The sequence below is a fragment of the Phlebotomus papatasi genome, chromosome 1, assembly GCF_024763615.1.
Source record: "Phlebotomus papatasi isolate M1 chromosome 1, Ppap_2.1, whole genome shotgun sequence".
NCBI lineage: Eukaryota > Metazoa > Arthropoda > Insecta > Diptera > Psychodidae > Phlebotomus > Phlebotomus papatasi.
The window spans coordinates 1,677,718-1,695,185 of NC_077222.1; the positions used below are offsets into that span (position 1 = coordinate 1,677,718).

A 17,468-nucleotide genomic window follows, 5' to 3' on the forward strand; every position below is an offset into this window, starting at 1 on the left:
AAAAAATGAAAAGTTAAAAGAAAAAAAACTTTATAAATTTATTCTAAAATAATTTATCACAATTTTTCTTACAAATAATACCAGTAGGATTTATTTTTTAGCGTAGTATATCGTCTGTTGTCGTAATTATTGGTAATTAGAATGGTGGTGTTGTTCCTCAGTGGAATATTTGCACTATCTTCGGCAGGTGTTGCAATTTGACTAGTTTTGGCATTGAGTCTCTGCCTCCTCCTGCTCACAATGAAGCACAGCCACATGGACAGGGGGATGATGGCAAAGATCACGGGAATGAGGAAGAGGAGGAAGAATTGATTTTTCATCAATTTCCTCTCTGGCACAATCACTTCCAGGAGAGTCTCCTGGATTCTGTATCCGTTGTAGTTCATACTGACACAAACATAGTATCCACTATCCTCTTCCGCGACATTGTTTATGATGAATTTACTCAAATACGTATCACGTCCCACGAGCTTCTGTCCCGAAGATTCAACACTCTCAAATGTGCTCTCCAGGTACTGGATGACATGGTTGTAGCTGTCCCCTGCGAATGAGGGATAGTTGCTGCTGTTGTCCTGCTTCCTGAACCATCGGATCGACGGTGGAATTCGACTGTAGACTTTGCAGGGCAGCACCGCAGTTCCATCCAGGGGAACTGATACATTAGCTCCGAAACCCAGGAACTCCGGCGGAGAATCCATCACATCAGGTGGCACAACGTCCAACTGGTAAGTGTTGACCACATGAATACCCAGAACCGTCCGATTATCCGGACGATAGGGATTCATACTGCAACGATAGAGTCCTGAATTCACTTCAGTTGGATTCCTGATGACCAGGGTTGGCTCGCAAGGTGATCCTTCGCATTCAAGCCTGGTCCAGGATTTGTCGCTGTCGGATTTGCAGGAAGTCTTGTTTCGGAAGTTCCCACAAGGCTAAAAGGTAAGGTTTTTTTCATTACCAATTTTAAAAACGACTTTTCAGAATTAAGATTTGCAAAGAATCACATCCAAGAAACAAAATTACTCCCTTAGAACCAAGACCTTTACAAGAAATCTTTTACATTAACTTAAAAAAATATATATAATGAGAATTTTGTGTTGAAATCCCTGTAGAAGCTCTTAAACCTCTTAATAGAGCACCACTTTACTTTTAGTAGTCTCAAGTATTGTACAATATTTTAATAAGAAAAATTTCTTCTTGGGTAACTAAAACATTCCTTAGGGTAAGTGTGCCAAATTCCGGCCAGCTTGCAATTTCGGCCACCTTTTTTGTTCCTCAAATTTCCATGAACTTTTAGATTTTACGTACTCTAGAGATTATACAATGCAAAAGAATAACAAAAAATGTGGATTCGACAAACGAGATGACGTGAAAAATATACTGGAAGAATTCCCGAAGGGCATGGAACTATGAGAATAACGGTGGCCGAAATAGAGCACCAAAGCTATGTCTATATTTTTATTCATTTTAAAATGTATAAAGAATGATTATAGAGTAAATAAAGACGGTAAACTCTTTACAAGGTTCCAAGCAACATTCTTTCAGAAGAAAGAATTAAAAAAAATCAATTTATACTTAAAATATTACTTTTCAAACTTGAGACTTTGACGCTTGCATGCAACTATGCCGAAATTTGGCACACTTACCCTAACCCTTTAACGACGAGACAGTTTTCGCTGACCGAAAATCAGCAATAAAAATGAAATCGATAAACAAAACTTGTAAAACGTCTTACATCTAACCTTCCAAAAGCAAACAGAGTATGATTTAATGTATTTTTTGTCTCTATGAACGATAGGGACAAAAATAGACCAAAAATTTAAATGATTTTTCTGACGATACCAATGACTGATAATTTTTACTCTAACGAAAAATATTATGTTTGAGTATTGTAGTTTCCTTTTCCAAAACGATTTTACTTAAAAAAAAAAAACTGAAAGTATAAAAAATAATTAAAATTAATTTTCAATATGAGAATTTAAAAATTCGTCATTTTTGAGCTTAAATATTTATCATATAGCAAATAGGTGGAGACTTGCAAAAAATATCCTAGATTCCTCCCACCTTCTGCTTTGCAATTACGTATAAACATAAGAAAAAAATAACTTTAGGTAGTCAGGAAAAATTATTTTCTTTATGGGACACCGGTGTTCCAATCGTCCTTAAAGGGTTAATTGTCAATGGTTGTGCAAATGAATTTAATTTCTTATGCCTCTTTGGTCATCTAGTAAACAAAGAAATAAATCATGAAAAGTTTGCAGGACATTAAAAGTTTGTAATAAAATGATGTTAGTGACGCAAAAGCCGCATGTTTAGCTCTGAGAATTTAATTACTTTTATTTCTCTCACGTTTAGGCTTCAATCACATGCAATTGAATATTTAATCACATAAAATATTTTAGTACCATCGCGTTGTCTTATTGGTTACACAGGAAAACATATTTTGTAAATAGTTCGTATTATTTTGTAAATTTCGACACAGAATTTACGAAATGCTTAAAAAAGCTCGTAAATTTTTCATAAACACTACTCATAAAGTAATCCATTGACGAGCATTTTTTGATATTTACAAAAATTGATTCGTACATGTTCGTAAACAAACATAAAAGTTCGTAAAATTTTGTCAGTTGTTCGTGACGTTTTGCGAGGTAATCAAAAATACTCGAACAAATATTAGGAAAAGAAGAAAAAAAGCTCGTCAGATGATTATGTTACAAACACTGTTTGTAAAAAAGTACATGTTTTTACGATCATTTCGTAAGTCCCCAGTAAGAATACATAAATAATTGGGGGTGACATTAGCTCTCAAAAATGCGACCAGTTTTAGTGTAAATTTTTTCCTGTTTTCGTACATATTTTACAGGGTATCTCCAAAACTACGTATGTTGCCAATTTCGGGTTTTCGGTTGCCCATTTTAAATTAAACTGGCTTTTATTTTGGATTTGTATTATTTGCTAATTCATTCTACAATGACAGAAAATAGCTAACAAACTCAAAAGTTTTTTCGGCACGCTGGAAACATATGGGAAACATGGGAAATGTCATGCCCTTTCATAAACTTGTACAAACTATTTTAGATTATTTTTCTGTGTAGAGCTTAAAAGCATTTAAAGCTCTCAAAGCTCTATCCAATCAAAAGACGTATAGTAATTAAAATATTTTGTCAGATCAAATATTTAATGATATATAGATGCTTTTAGCCCTTTTAGCATTACCATGCAATTAAATATTTATTCAGTTTCCATTAGAAATATGGGAAAAAATCGAATAACAATGTATCCCCACCTTCCTCTAGCTTTAAGTTTTCTTTTAGGATTTTTTCTACAAAGCTTTCTATTTGAAGTTTACCGCAATTCCCTTTCCACTGCGATTTTTATAATCACAATTCGTAAAAAAAGGACATTTCTACAAAAATTCTCAGAAATATTTCCAAATTGACATTTTATTGGCAGAAAATTCCGATAAATAAAAACGTTCTTATTTATGTTTAGCAAATTAATTTAATCCCGATTTTGCTAAATCTGGCGGATCTCGTAAGCTGCAAAGTTGCTAGAGACACCAAAAAGAGCTTTCCTTGAAGAAAATGCTGAGAAATTGATTAAAAAAATTGAATAGATAAAGTTGTTTAGAGTTTCAAGAGCTTATCTGTAAAATTTTCGTTCAAAAATTCGTCAAAAATTTATTGGTTAAGAGATTTTGATTATTTTGCGGCAACTGTGGAAAGCTTGAGAGATTCTCTAAAAGCTCATTTAAGACGACTTTGTAGCTTTCTCTTCATTGTATCCCAAAAATTTATTTTTAATCTTTAGACTTTGTGAATTTTTTCTTTACAAAAATCACTATTCATTCATTTTTCATCCCAATTAAATAATTTTAATCTTTTTGAAAAGCTCATAGGGTTTAAAACAAGACCCTTCAATCCAGTAAAGCCGCGTTTTTAGGTGAAAATGCTTTATGCGGTCTTTAGACTAAAGGTTTAGCCCAGTTGCTGAAGGTCTCAAAATCCTAAATAGTAACCAATTTTATTGCTTTTCAGAATTTAATAAGCCATTTGTCTTCAATAATCCTATCCTAAGTTAATTTCTTCCAAATTGATTATTGAAGAATTAGAACAGTTAAGTCATATGGCTAAGTCTCAGGTCTCAAGCCCGTATTAGGATTAGCTAAATCTGGAGCGAAAATTCCCCTCCAAGCCCTCCTCCCCCTTCGCTACACCTTTCAAAGTGTTCTATAGGTCCTATATTTTATTTAGAATTACAAGAAAAAAAATAGTTTAGTAACTGAGAAGTTTTCCTAACATGAAAAGTTTGTTTTATAGACGCTAGTGGCGCAACAGTCGGTATTTACGGGATATAAACGAAATTAATTTCTTGCGTATTCTTTATTTCTAATGATTATTCGTCTCATAAACGAAAAGGAAGAGAAAAATAGTTCAAAACGTTCAAAACAACTTCTTCTAACATGAGAGATTCGTCTCTTCACCACTTGTGGCGCTAAAATCGCACTATCAGCTTCACATTATTTTACATGAAGCATAAACATGTTGCTTCTCAAAATAAAAAAAGAAAACTCACCTTGAAAAACCATTCAATCTCCGACGAGATCATGTAATCTGAATGGCTGTTTCTTATCCCACATCTCAGAGTAACTTCACTGCCTGTCACCAGCTGGATGTGCTTCAGTTGGTCAGGTTCAGAATGATACTTAACCCTCTTGTTTTCTGCTGATCAAAGGAGGAGATCCTTTTGAAAAATAGCACAACCTTTTTTCCTCAATCGATTTTCAAATTACCTGAATTAATTGGTTGAATCAATTGACAGAGGCAGATGGCAATGCTGAGGAAAATCAGAGGATTCCTAGTGGAAATCATGCTCACAATTTCCCTGTAGCTCCATTCGCAGTGGAAAACAATGTGATTGGAAAATCAATTTATTCCATCTGCGATGTACACAAAATCCCACATCCAATTTTTCCCCAATGTTGGCCTGGCTCGAATTTTCCACCACACTGTGTGAAATTTATTTGTAACGTTTATTTTCACAATATCTCAAATGATGGTACTCAACATTGTGTGGTTGTTTAAAATGTTGAAAACTCCCGAACAGAAAACAAACAAATTCATTTGGGAGCTGAGAGAAAAATTGCGAAAAGTCTATAATAAGCCTGGATCAGCTTATTGTAGGTGAGATTCTTAATAAGAGACGCTTATTTAACTTAGGATAAGAAATGGGAGGTTATCTGTGACCTAATCTCAAAAGAAAAGTTCATCTCATAACATAAATTTTGCAAATTATCTTAAATATGCATTTAGGGGCATTTTCATTGAAGAAAACACCTTTACTTTGTTCAAAAGCCTTTTCTTGAATTGTATAAACTTTTTAAAAAGCCCAAAATCATCAAATTTGGATTAAAAAAGGTTTTTGAGAAGATTTTGGAAAAGTTTGTAATTAAATTTTTCCAAAAAAAGCTGCAATGTATCTTAGAACAGAAGAGCTTTTAGGGAATCTCTCAACTTTTCCGCATCTGCCGCAAAATAATCAAAATCGGTGCAGTAGGGTAAAGTGATACAAGATGGACATAGTGTTACAAGTTGGACATTTCGCCGGTACAAGTTAGATATGGCTTTTTTCTTGATAAATACAGTACAAAATTTGTTTTTAAGCACAAGAAATCAAATTATAAAAATAAAGCATTAAAAATATACAAATAAAAATGAAGTACTAAATTTATCAAGAAAAAAGCCCTGACCAAATTGTACCATTGATTGTCCAACTTATTCTACTTTACCCTATTAAATTTTTAGGTACGACTTTTGAAAGAAACTTTACAGAAAAACTTTTGAAACTCCAAAGATCATTGATTTTTGATCAGTTTTCCGGGATTTTCTTCAAAAAGAAATCTTTTTGATGTCTTTATGCAATTTTTAGCTTACGAAAGGAAAAGCTCCATTTAATATTAGAAATTTATGCCTCTAGCACATATTTTAGATTGGTAAAATTCTATAACATCAAAATTCACGTCTCTTTCGTTCTCAAAAGATTTTCATAAGTCCATCCCACTCTTTCGGCCTCAAAATTTGATTGAACCACAGTAGAGTTCCTTATGGCGCTAGCACACCTTTTCAATTGGATGAATTTCAATCGATTGAAATTTTACCTCTTATTCTTTCAAAGCGAAATAAGATATATGTGTCTCTTTCTGTCAAATGAAAATTGATATTGAAATTGAAATTGAAATTTCAATTTTAAATGCCATTTGACAGAAAGAGACACCCATATCTGATTTCAGTTTGAGAGAGTAAGAGATAAAATTTCAATCGGTTGAAATTCACTCAATTGAAAAGGTGTGCCAGCGCCATTAAATTTGAAATATATTTTCAAAAATGTTACGGAATTCATGTGAAATGCACTTTCCCTGAATTAAGAAAAATAACTTTAGAGAATATATCAATGTCATTTATTGTGAAATAAATGGAATTTGTTGCGGAAGTTAATATAATACGATAATATTGAGGAAACATCAGATAAAAATAGTTTTAATTCAGACTCCACGCAAAACTTTCTTTAAATAACCTCAAATTTTACATTCTGAACTCAATTGTCGTTCAAATTTGAGGAACTCGACTGTAAATTGAATTTGCTATGACATTTAAAAGAAGAAGAAGAATCCGAAAGAGTGGGATAGACAAATGAAAAGCTTTTAAGAAAGAAAAAGATGTGAATTTCGATTGCATGAAATTTTCCTGATCTAAAAGGTGTGCGAGAGCCATTAAAAAATCTGACTGACTTAATTCTGTCAAAATTCGACGTTAAAAAAGTAAAAAAAAAAGCTATCACGACGACCTTAAAAATAAAATAAAGGAGTTTGAAATGTCGAACTTTTGCCCAACAGTATTAAATTATTAAAGGTTTAAATATAGTTTTTGTCTCTTAACTAAGGGGTTTGTTAGTTGAAATTTAAGTGTTATCCGGCACTTCGATATCCGGGTAACAGCTGTGAAACTGACGGTTTTTGTTACAACGTTTTTTTTACGAAACATGCATGTTGTCCAGAATGGATTAATGTGTGTTATTTTCATTTTATCATACGAACAAAATTCTGTTGTTTTTTGACAGAAAACATATTCACACAGCACAAAATATAAAAACCGTTGACCTGATTCAAAATAGCTAAATGTCATTTTGTCCTCACGTCAGCTGTGTGTAGTGCCAAGCCCCCTTTCGGTAATTTTCTGAACTTTCAATGTTCTACGGCAGAGGTGTGCAAGAAACCGTTGAAACCGAATTAACGTCAAAATAAGTTTGTTATAGTAGCGTTTTGACCATTGACGTACATGTTTCATTTGACGTTAATTCGGTTTCAACGGTTTCTTGCACATCTCTGTTCTACGGAGATGTAATGCAAGACCTTTCACTATTGTCTACACTTATCAAATTATAGCAATTCAGAATAAAGTTATGACAATTTAAAAACTTTTTTTTGATCCTCCATCAAGAAGTGTCAATTAAAGCCACTTTTGCAAATTTTGAGTCCACTCAGGGGGCACGAAAATTTGTTAGGATTACAGTAAGTGCAAATTATTAAGAATCTCACCTAATATTTTGGAAGAAATTAATTGGGTGTTGAAAAGGTATTAACAATTTGATTGCTTACGCATTTTCAATTCACCTTGATTTTGCTCACTTTGTCTCTGGAGAAGTAGAAAAAAAATCTGGATATAATTGTGTAAGAGTATCACAAGAACAAAAAAAAAACTTCACCGATAAATCTCTCAACTTCAAAGACACACCGCAATAAACATAAAACTGATAAAGCAATGTGGTGGTTACGATAAGTTAATTCAAATTTACTTGGCCATTTATACCACAATGATTACAACTCCTTCTTCAGTCGTGATTACGATTTTTGGTATTTGCCCTATACGCAATTTATTGCTTCTTCAAAGGCTCCCATTAGCGCGGGAGATTTTGTTTATAAATACTTCACAAAGCGAAGAGTCAGAAAAAGACGTTAAATTCAATGACTCCCCAAATCACTTCACTCTTCTAGAACAGCCAGCACCATTTGGCTCTGACTCTGGGGGGAATCAATTGCGAATCTCCGAATGGAGGAAGAAGTAGCTGACTCTCTGGCTAAGATACGACTGACTATCTAATCGCGCCTCTGCCTTTTTTCCAACGGAATATCAAGGTGTTTGGGCTTCGGCAGAGTCTATCAATATTATTGTGTGCGAGGAAAACGGACACTTGTGTGCACATATTGTAAAGCTTGGTGATTTATCAGAGAAATGCTGATATTATTCCAACAGAACTCGCTCAAATCAAGACCATAGTATTGCAATCAGTTGAAATTTATTTAGAAATGAAAAATAATCCCCAGCTGATTTTACTCTTTAATTCAATCTTCATTGAGCCTTTCCAAGAAAGATTTTCAAAATAAAATGGTACTGCAGGATAATTTTGAACAGGATATTTTAAACTTTAAGATTTTTTCACTGTTTTAGATGAGCAAAGAGAAAAAAACATTAGATACAGAATTTATATTAGCAAAAGGGCTAAATTATTACTCTGACTCAATTTTAATTTCCTTTTGGAGGAAAATAATGTTCATAAGGGTCAAAATCATAAACCCACTTTGAATTGCAATAGTAAAATCTTGAGTATTTTGGCATTCAAATTTATTCAAAAACATTACTCAATTTGGGAGTACATGTTCCTATTGCTCTGTAATAGGAACAAAACAAATTCATCAAAAATGATACCTAAAAAAAAAAAACGTGCCAAATATGAAACACTTCACAGTACATTTGACAGGTTTCTTTGCCGTGTTGATATGATATTGACGTACGCATAAAACCCAATTACACTTCACAATTTATTAGCAATATTTGTTCTGTGATTTATACCCAAAACTAAAATTTATTGTAGTTTTAGTTTAGAATTTCTGAATGAATCCCTCCATATATCAACAAGTTTTTCACGAGAAGACATCTTGCATAAAAATCATTTATTTATTTATTAAAATTTAATTATTGTTAAAATTATTTTCATATTACTCTTTAAAAGTTTAACAAGTATCTAAGACACAATATTTTATTATTCAAAATAAATTATTTGTGTACCTTTTCTGCGTGAAATTAACCTCAAAATTAGGTAGATTTTGAATAGTGTTTTACATAAAATAAAGTTTTAATGCCCATTTATAATTTATATAAATTTAACATGGCTTGCAAAGTTGAAATATCAAAACTGAAATGCAATCGAAAGTTTTTCAGTTGGAATAAATTAAATATTTACAATCCTAACCTTACTATCTTCAAAATTAGGGTTTTTTTTTAAATAAAAAATGGTAAAAAGAAATTTTTTCGTTTGCTCGTGTTTCAATTTTTTTGCGTCATTTACTTAAAAACGTTTTTAATCAGAAAGCATGCAAATTAATTAAAAAAACAGTTTAATCTTAACAGTTTAATAAAATAAATCTAAAGTTTATTCTGCTGATACTACTGATGAATTTTTAACACGCCCCCTTTTTGTAGGAAAATTCCTGCCGAAAATCCAAGGAGTAATTCCATGGAACATTCCACTACCTTTCCGTACAGTTTTCTAAGAAAATTTGTGGTACTACAAAATAAGATAGATTTGTTTTTTTTCGCAAATTTTGTACAAAGATCTTAGTGATTTCTGTGTTATTTATAATATTATGAATTATGCGACCCTGCGTTTTGTGTAGATAATGTCCAAAGCATAATAATTTTTGTTTGTAAACATGTTTTCAAAATTTTCTATTGGAGTGAGCAAGATGACTAGGTCTAGATCTCACTCACTCTCATTGAAATGCCAAAAACATGTTTAGTAAATAAAAGTTATTGTGCGTTGGGCATAATAGTGAAGTGACAACATAAAACAGTCTGTGGTCCTAAAATATATATGTTTTTATTTCAAGGAATTTATTTTTTAGGAAAATTATTTTTTTGTACGACAGTTTTTTCTTATTTAAAGTGTAAATTCATTATCGCTGATTCAATAAAACTTATCAAAATCCTCGTGAAATTTACTATTTCTTTAATATTGGGAAATGAAAATACAAGATGCATATGGCAGCTTCTGCAGCTTCATATGTTTTCCATTTTCTTTGGTGGAAAAATTCATATTCAATCCATGTAAATTTCCTGGGAAATATTCCACACAAAAAATCCACTATAAATCCATGGGAATTTCCTTGGAAATATAATACTATGGAGAATTTCCGTGGAATTTATCAAAGAAAAATGTTGGAAAATTCCGAGGAATTTTTCCTTGTGATTCCTTATTCCGCTATCGAGGGTTTACTGTAATAAAGATTCCCTCTTCCAATTTCATTTTTGAGGTTATATGCGTCACTTAACCTATATTCAACCATAATCAATTTTTTCTTCTAAAATGGAAAAATCTATATGTCTTTTATTAACAACATTTTCTAAACACGGGAGATTAAATAATTTTACCACACAATTTAATAGCTAGAGGCTAGACTTTCACGGTTAGGTTTATCATAACCTCAAAATTTTCTTACTAACCTTTTCGGTCACTGAATAAGCAGCATTTAGCAAATTTTCTTACCTTGGTTATCAGCCTAATGTTTGCTCAGCGCCAGAAAAAGCACACAGAGAAAAAAATTATCGATAATGTTGATAATGTGAACAATGTTCAATTCAGAAGTGAATGAAGAGTTATTCAATTTTCACTTGAAAGGGGAAAAATTGAGGAGAGACCAATAAATTAATTATATTGGGGCGGCAAGAACTGAGGCAATAAACTGCCTATCACTGTAGGAGTAATAATTAACTTCCGACTGATCTTTTTTTTCTGCACAACATTTTTTTTTTTATTATTATTTTCTTGAGCTACTTCATTAACTTTTCCCTAATTTCATTCATCTCAATTGTGTTCTCTGTCAGCAAATCCACAAGAATTTCCACTTTTAGCTGCAGAAGATTATTTTCTTCAGATAATTTTGTTAGGTCATCCTTTAATTTCTGTCCAGAGGAAGATTTGGGATCTCTGGGATTTTTATTGCTTGTCCAGGAGCCATTGGCGAAAGTGTAGCCACCTTCATTGTCCAATTGCAGATGGATATTCCGGAATTCCTCGAGTTTTTCATGAATTCTAGGGCAATCACTCTCTTCAACTCTTCGATTTCGCGCTGGGGCACTTTTATATGCGAATTTCTTGGAGAAAATTGGCATTTTGGGGGCTTATTTTTGAAGACTCACAACACAAATTGAATGTTTGTAAATAGCATCGTCATAGTAACGAACTTCCAATAACACGGATAAACTCTTTTACGTGCGAAATTTTAGGGGGAGAATTTCAGAAGTGGAATCTAGTTAGAATTTATATTTTTATTTAAATAAAAAAATATACAATATAAGGTATTTATTTTCAACAATTTACAATTGCAAGTTAACTCAGTGAAACATGGTAAATTCTTCCAGTAACTTAATGACTTTGTTAGTACATCTGCTGTGGCAGCATGTCCAAGGGAACACCTGGAATTGATAATCAGGATGTCAGGTAAGGTTCTTTGACCTTTCAGCTGGGTTCTTGCAAAGGTGATAAATTTTTTCAGGCGTGTAATCAGTAAATATGAAGATTGTATAGAGAATCAGCAGAAAGAGATTGAATTCTACAAGGAAGAAAATCAGAGATTGAAGGACAATATTGAGTTTATTATTGAAGAGAACAATAGACTGTCTTCCGAGGCAAGGATTAAGAATGTCTCTCAGGAGGATATCTTCAGAAATATGGATCATGAGAAGCAGATTCATGCTGAAGCATTAACAAATCTCAAATCTCAGATTGCACTTTTGAAAGAAGAAAAGAATGACCTGGAAAATCTCTGGCAGCTATCCAAGGATACTGTCAAGAATCTCGAGAAAGAGATCATCGAATACAGGAAACTTCTCAATGAACCAAACTCCATCCTCAGCCTCAAACGGGAATATTCAAGGACAATTAAGCGTTTAGAAGAGAAAGTAGCCACTCTCCAAAGTGACCTCGAAGCTGAGAAATCCCTCAGTAGCAACCTTCAGCAGAGCCGGGAGGATTTGAGCAGGAAAATTGAAGTTATCAAACTGAGACACTCTACATCTCAGGAAGAACTGGCCAAAACTGAGCAATTTCTCAAAAAAACCAAAGAAGAAATCGTCGCAATTATGAAAGAGAGACTTCATCTGGAGAAAAATCTCCATCAGAGCTACCTCCAAGTCCAGGAATACGCCGAAAGGGAGACTGCAGCTCTGCAGAAAGTCCAAGAAGCCCTTAATATCGCAGAATGTGCAATAGCTGACAAAGGAAGGGCAGTAGCCAAAGAGGAAGAAATGCGCGAAGAATACGAGAAGTTGGCAAGCGAAATGGCAAGGTTAATCACCGAAGCTGGAGCCAAAGTTCAGGAAGAGATGTCCCAGACTAAATCCAGGTACATTGAGAAAATAAAAAATCTCCAGGAATCCAATAAAAAGGTAAGTGCAAATTATTTATTTTCTTAATCAAAAATTTTATTAGCTCATCCCTTTTGCAAATTTTTTCTTCAAGATAAGGGAACAATTATCTCAGGAAGTAAAAAAATCCGCGACTGTCGTAAAGCAAATGGGTCAACTGGAAGAAAGATTGAGAGATGTTATGCAGAATAACACGATCCTAGACACGGATTTGCAAATAGCTTCCCAATCAATAGTAAGTTTTTCCTAAAAATTCATCCTAAAAACAATTCTACTCAAAAACCTAATTAAAACGTTTTTAGATTGAAATGGAAGTGAAACTAGAAGCCTTCCAGAGGCTTCTGAACACCGGCCAAAAAACCACGACACTCTGCGAAGAAAGAACCAAAGAATTGGAAAATTTCCTCGATCACCAGAGAAAACTAAAAGAACAGTGGAAAAATGTTGTGAACGAAGTAACTACCAAGTTGCAGCTGGAAATATCGAATCTTCAGAAGGAAAATGCCTCATTGGCTTCTGAAAATCTGAAATTGCGACAGAAATTGGACAATCAAAAGTAACTAACCTGGACTATTGCCTCGGGAACAGGCTGGGGAAGTAGTAGCATGGAGTATCACCTTGAAGATCAATCCACACTAAGCCATCACCGATTATTTTGTCCATTACTTGTTTCGCTCGGAATTCCGTCCAACTGCGAAAATGTATTTATTTTTTCTTTGTTTATTTTGATAAAAAGATTTTAAATTAACTATCTCATTTTTTATTAAATATTTCTATCCTAATGGCGCTGGCACACCTTTTCAATTTAATGAAATTCAATCGATTGAAATTATACCTCTCACTCTTTCAAACTGAAATCAGATATAGTTGTCTCTTTCTGCCAAATGAAATTTAAAATTGAAATTGAAATTTCAATTTCCATTTGAAAGAAAAGAGACAGCTATATCTGATTTCAGTTTGAAAGAGTAAAAGGTAAAATTTCAATCGATTGAATTTCGTTAAATTGAAAAGGTGTGCCAGCGCCATAAGAATCAGAGATTGGAAAACTAAAAACAAGATTGTGATAAAAGCTTATGGAAGCTTTGATCGAAAGGTCCGGCATAAAAGAAAAAAAGTAACATGGAATTCTTGTTTCTAGAAACAAAAATCCATTTCCGTTTATGGCTCTATGGAAATTTTGATTCTGCTTTAAAAATAAACGATTTGGTAAGCGGACAAACAAATATTGTTAAAATTTTGTCAAAAGAATGTTTACTAATTTGACAAATCTATTTTTTTTATTTAAATTTAAATTAAATTAAAATTTAAAAGTTAAAATTTTGTCAAAAGAATGTCTACTAATTTTACAAAACTTTTTCTCACATTTTATATGGAAGAATATCCTTTTGACAAACTTTCTTGTAAATTTGACAAAACTATTTTAACAGTAGCATATTTTTCGTTTTACTATTTTCCTTGAAAGCTTCACTATTTTTATATGGCATTGAATAAACGAGCAGTAAAAAGTCAAATTTGGTCAGCAGAAAATTCTAAATAATCAGTAAAAAAATAAAAAAGGGCAGTAAAAAATTTAAAAAAGGGCAGTAACAAATTAAAAAAGAGCAATATTTTATTGAAAGCTATCAGTAAAAAATTAAAAGCGGTCAGTAAAAAGTGAAACATGATCAGCAAAAAATAAAAAGTAACCAGTAAAAAATAAAACATGATCAGTAAAAAATAAAACATGATCAGTAAAAAGTAATAGATGATCAGTAAAAAATGAAAAGTGGTCAGTAAAAAACAAAAAGTGGTCAGTAAAAAAATAAAAACGAGCAGTAGAAATATTCGAGAGGATCAGCAAAAAAAAATTATAAAATGATCAGCAAAGAATTAAAAATAAGCAGTAAAAAATAAAAAAATGGTCAGTAAAAAATAAAAAATGATCAGCAAAAAATTAAAGATGAGCAGTAGAAATTAAAAGTGGTCCGTAAAAAATAAAAAGTGATCAGTAAAAAATAAAGTGGTTAGTAAAAAATAAAAATAAAATAAAAATTCTTCAAAGTTTTTCAGACATTTTTGATCGTTTCTCATTTAATTTTCCTCATTTTCAAGTGAAATTTTGCAAATCTTAAGCCTGAACTTACTGACCATATTTTCCTTTTACTGACCATTTTTAATTTTTTGTTGATCACTTTTTAAACATTTCCGTATTTCTTCGATACATTTACATCATATACGCAATTATGAAAACGCTTGCGGGTTTTAGACAAGTTCCTGCATTAACTGAAATTAATTCCATAATTTTCGGTCACATTTTAGCCATTCTAAAATACTTCTATGGTTCTTGGATGTATTTCCGTTTTTATCATTAGAAATCGTTCTATGGAAAATGGAAGCGTTTTCAGGTATCAAGAAACGTTTTCGAGCGGATAAGAATACGAATAGGATACATTTTCCTATTTCTGAAAAGGCTTTTGTGGTCTTTGGATTCGTTTCATGCACTTCAGCGTTTCTAGAAATATATTCATGCTTCATTAATGCGTTTTTAATATTTTTAAAAACGTTTCTGTGTTTCTGGGATACATTTCTGCGTTCTATAGCAACGTTTTAAATATGTTCCTGCATTAACAGAAAATTGCCATATTTTTCGGCGGTTTTAGACATACTTCCGTGTAGCTTAGATGCTTTTCTGCTTTTTTTTTAAGAAATCTTTCCGCACTTTTAGACATATTTTTTTCATGTTTCAAGTTTCAGGAAACGTATCTGAACTTCTTGTATACGGTTTCACATTTCTAACATGCTTTCTGTATACTTTGGATGCATTTCAGCATTTATAATAGAAACTTTTTTGTGTTTCTTGAATACGTTTCATGATGTCTGAGTAAGATCTTCTTCTTCACTTTACGGTTTTAGTCAGAACGTTCTGTCAATTTCCAAACACTCTGATTTCTAAAAAAAATTGTTGTGTTTTTTGGATGTTTTGGCGTTTCTTAAAACGTTTTTCTTGTTTCTTGGATGCATTTTCGCAATTATAGAAACGATTCCGTGTTTTCTGGGAATTTCTGCATTTATAGAAACATTTCCATGATTTTTTAAGGTTATATGTTTCAATGTTTCTAGAATTAACCTTTTAAGGACGAGTGGGACACCCGTGTCTCAAAAATAAAACAATTTTTTTGACTATAGAAAGTTATTTTGTCCTCTTATTTCAAAAATTAGTTTTTATATTTGGGACACCGGTGTCCCATTTGTCCTTAAAGTGTTAATTTTATGTTTCTTGGATGCATTTTTTCACGCTTCAAGAAACGTTTTTGAGCTTTACAAGGCTTCTGTATCTTTGAATGCGTTTGTGCGCGTACCTAGAAACATATTTATATTTTTTGAAGGTTTTTTGAGGGTTTTATAGTTTCTTATTCATCCTGTCCATTTATCGTGGTTCTTGGACACATTTCAACGTTTTCAGAAACGTTTTCGTATTTATCGGATGCATTTCCGCGATAATTGGAACCATTCAGTGTTTTTAAAACATTGTTCTCACAATATTAGAAACATTTTTTACATTTTTCGGGCAAATTCAGCATTTTTAAATAATCTTCCGTGTTTCTTGGATATGTTTTCGCTTTTTAAAAACCCTTCAGTGCTTTTTGAAAATCTTTACTAATTCTAAAATCGTTTTCTAGTGTCTTGCAAGCATTTCAATATTTCTGGAAATCGATCCCTCAAGAATATAATCCGAACAACTCGATATTTTCCAAAATTCGTTTTTTTTTTTTTGCTTTTTAGGTACTCCTTGACACCCTTTACCTTCCTGGTGAATATTATACCGAAAAGTTAGTTATTCCTAAAGTTATATGGGTTCCAAATCTTAAAAATCCTATGACCAGCATGTAAAATCTCAGCTTTAAATCGCTCTCCTGAAAAGTTGGCCATTCGCAAGTTGTTCGGTTTATATTCTGAGGGATCAAAATATTTTTTATGTCGAATTTTTAAAAATTGCAGTGTTTCCTCTGCGTTTCACTGTATCCATGTTTCTTATCTTATTCTCCCGATCCTGGAAACATTTCTCAGTGAAAAGTATTCTGTTTCTAAAATGAGCTACCCCTCGGCTGTGGTTCTTTCATTGCGTTCCGTTTTATTTTTAATTTTATTTAAATTCTTGTATGGAAATACGAATATATTTTTTCTGATTGAGAATTTAGAAGTACTCACTCTAATTTGCTGATGATCATGACGAGAGTGACGCAGCCTTCCTTCTCAGCTGCAGCAATATTAAGAACAGCCGTTGTATCCAGGCTCAGTTCTCCAGGAACTGACTGAATCATATATTTACTAGGTCCCACAGGCAGTACCTTGAAGCCATTGCCGAAGATTTTGAGTTTCTTGGTGGCTGTTAGGATGTCATCCTTCGTGATGGATTGTTTATTGGCTCCCCTCGAGGCATTGAGGCGCTTCTTGAGATCATCCAGCTCTATCAATCCACCTGTGTCATCATTTGCTGCCAGACACACCTCAATCACCTGAATGGCCAGCTCGTAGTAGAAGTCACCCATGCCCAGGATGCTCCAGAAGCCCTTTCCGGACACCAAAGGATCAACTCCAATCGTTGCACACATTTCCTGGAACTGCCGCCGGAATTGGGCATTTTTCTTGATTTCACTTCTGTGCTTCATGGCAAATTCCTCTAGATTGGTTCTAAACACTTCCATCTGCCGAGACATCTCCTCAAATTGCGTCTCCTGGATCTCAAAGCCCTTGTCTTTGTACTTTTCTGCCTCCAACTTCTGCTTCTGGATTGCTCCAATTCCTGCACGGCGACGCATGTCTTGGGCTCGGTATTTTACTTATTCTGATAGATTAATGATTTCACTACACTTTTTCTTAGTTAGAATGGTGATTTTCTTCGCAGAAAACTGGGAAAATTTATTTTTCCTGAGATGGAACACTTTTACTGACAGCTGTTATTTGTTTACTAAAGAAATTCGAAAAAATTCTCACAGTTGGCGCTGGCGG

The 17,468-nt window shown here is 33.0% G+C and overlaps 4 protein-coding genes across 11 annotated transcripts; 1 reads left to right on the forward strand and 3 right to left on the reverse strand.

Annotated features, from left to right (window-relative positions):
• Positions 1 to 13: 13 nt before the first annotated feature.
• LOC129799867 (fibroblast growth factor receptor 3) lies at positions 14 to 8,195 on the reverse strand. 8 transcript variants are annotated; one of them, XM_055844134.1, is made up of 5 exons: positions 7,852 to 8,195; positions 7,655 to 7,691; positions 4,793 to 5,008; positions 4,576 to 4,721; positions 14 to 932 (listed from the first exon to the last, which is right to left on the reverse strand). In XM_055844134.1, exons 3-5 carry the CDS (start codon positions 4,869 to 4,871, stop codon positions 69 to 71), a joined length of 1,089 nt encoding a protein of 362 aa, XP_055700109.1. In that variant the 5' UTR covers positions 4,872 to 5,008; positions 7,655 to 7,691; positions 7,852 to 8,195; the 3' UTR covers positions 14 to 68. The 8 variants fall into 8 exon arrangements, with proteins under 8 accessions (XP_055700109.1, XP_055700107.1, XP_055700106.1 ...); XM_055844132.1 differs by having other exon boundaries at positions 4,793 to 5,130; XM_055844131.1 differs by having other exon boundaries at positions 7,685 to 8,195.
• A 2,688-nt stretch (positions 8,196 to 10,883) lies between these two features.
• On the reverse strand, positions 10,884 to 11,225 carry LOC129798461 (protein chibby homolog 1). The gene has a single exon (XM_055841610.1). The coding sequence runs from the start codon at positions 11,223 to 11,225 to the stop codon at positions 10,884 to 10,886; it is 342 nt and encodes a 113-aa protein (XP_055697585.1).
• A 136-nt stretch (positions 11,226 to 11,361) lies between these two features.
• On the reverse strand, positions 11,362 to 17,436 carry LOC129799869 (vacuolar-sorting protein SNF8). The gene is made up of 3 exons (XM_055844135.1): positions 16,668 to 17,436; positions 13,045 to 13,170; positions 11,362 to 11,528 (listed from the first exon to the last, which is right to left on the reverse strand). The coding sequence occupies exons 1-2, from the start codon at positions 17,276 to 17,278 to the stop codon at positions 13,050 to 13,052; spliced, it is 732 nt and encodes a 243-aa protein (XP_055700110.1). The 5' UTR covers positions 17,279 to 17,436; the 3' UTR covers positions 11,362 to 11,528; positions 13,045 to 13,049.
• Positions 11,513 to 13,049, forward strand: LOC129798462 (myosin-9-like). Its single transcript, XM_055841611.1, has 4 exons — positions 11,513 to 11,553; positions 11,609 to 12,500; positions 12,574 to 12,714; positions 12,782 to 13,049. Exons 1-4 carry the CDS (start codon positions 11,513 to 11,515, stop codon positions 13,037 to 13,039), a joined length of 1,332 nt encoding a protein of 443 aa, XP_055697586.1. The 3' UTR covers positions 13,040 to 13,049.
• Positions 17,437 to 17,468: the final 32 nt, after the last annotated feature.

Coding starts and splice junctions, on each gene's coding strand:
- LOC129799867 (XM_055844134.1), bottom strand. CDS start 4,871: ATGATTTCCACTAGGAATCCTCTGATTTTCCTCAGCATTGCCATCTGC. Junction 4,722..4,792: donor GATTCAACCAATTAATTCAG/GTAATTTGAAAA, acceptor TTTGATCAGCAG/AAAACAAGAGGGTTAAGTAT. Junction 933..4,575: donor AGATTGAATGGTTTTTCAAG/GTGAGTTTTCTT, acceptor CTTACCTTTTAG/CCTTGTGGGAACTTCCGAAA.
- LOC129798461 (XM_055841610.1), bottom strand. CDS start 11,225: ATGCCAATTTTCTCCAAGAAATTCGCATATAAAAGTGCCCCAGCGCGA.
- LOC129798462 (XM_055841611.1), top strand. CDS start 11,513: ATGTCCAAGGGAACACCTGGAATTGATAATCAGGATGTCAG. Junction 11,554..11,608: donor ATTGATAATCAGGATGTCAG/GTAAGGTTCTTT, acceptor AAATTTTTTCAG/GCGTGTAATCAGTAAATATG. Junction 12,715..12,781: donor AAATAGCTTCCCAATCAATA/GTAAGTTTTTCC, acceptor AAACGTTTTTAG/ATTGAAATGGAAGTGAAACT.
- LOC129799869 (XM_055844135.1), bottom strand. CDS start 17,278: ATGCGTCGCCGTGCAGGAATTGGAGCAATCCAGAAGCAGAAGTTGGAG. Junction 13,171..16,667: donor ATGATCATCAGCAAATTAGA/GTGAGTACTTCT, acceptor ACATTTTCGCAG/TTGGACGGAATTCCGAGCGA.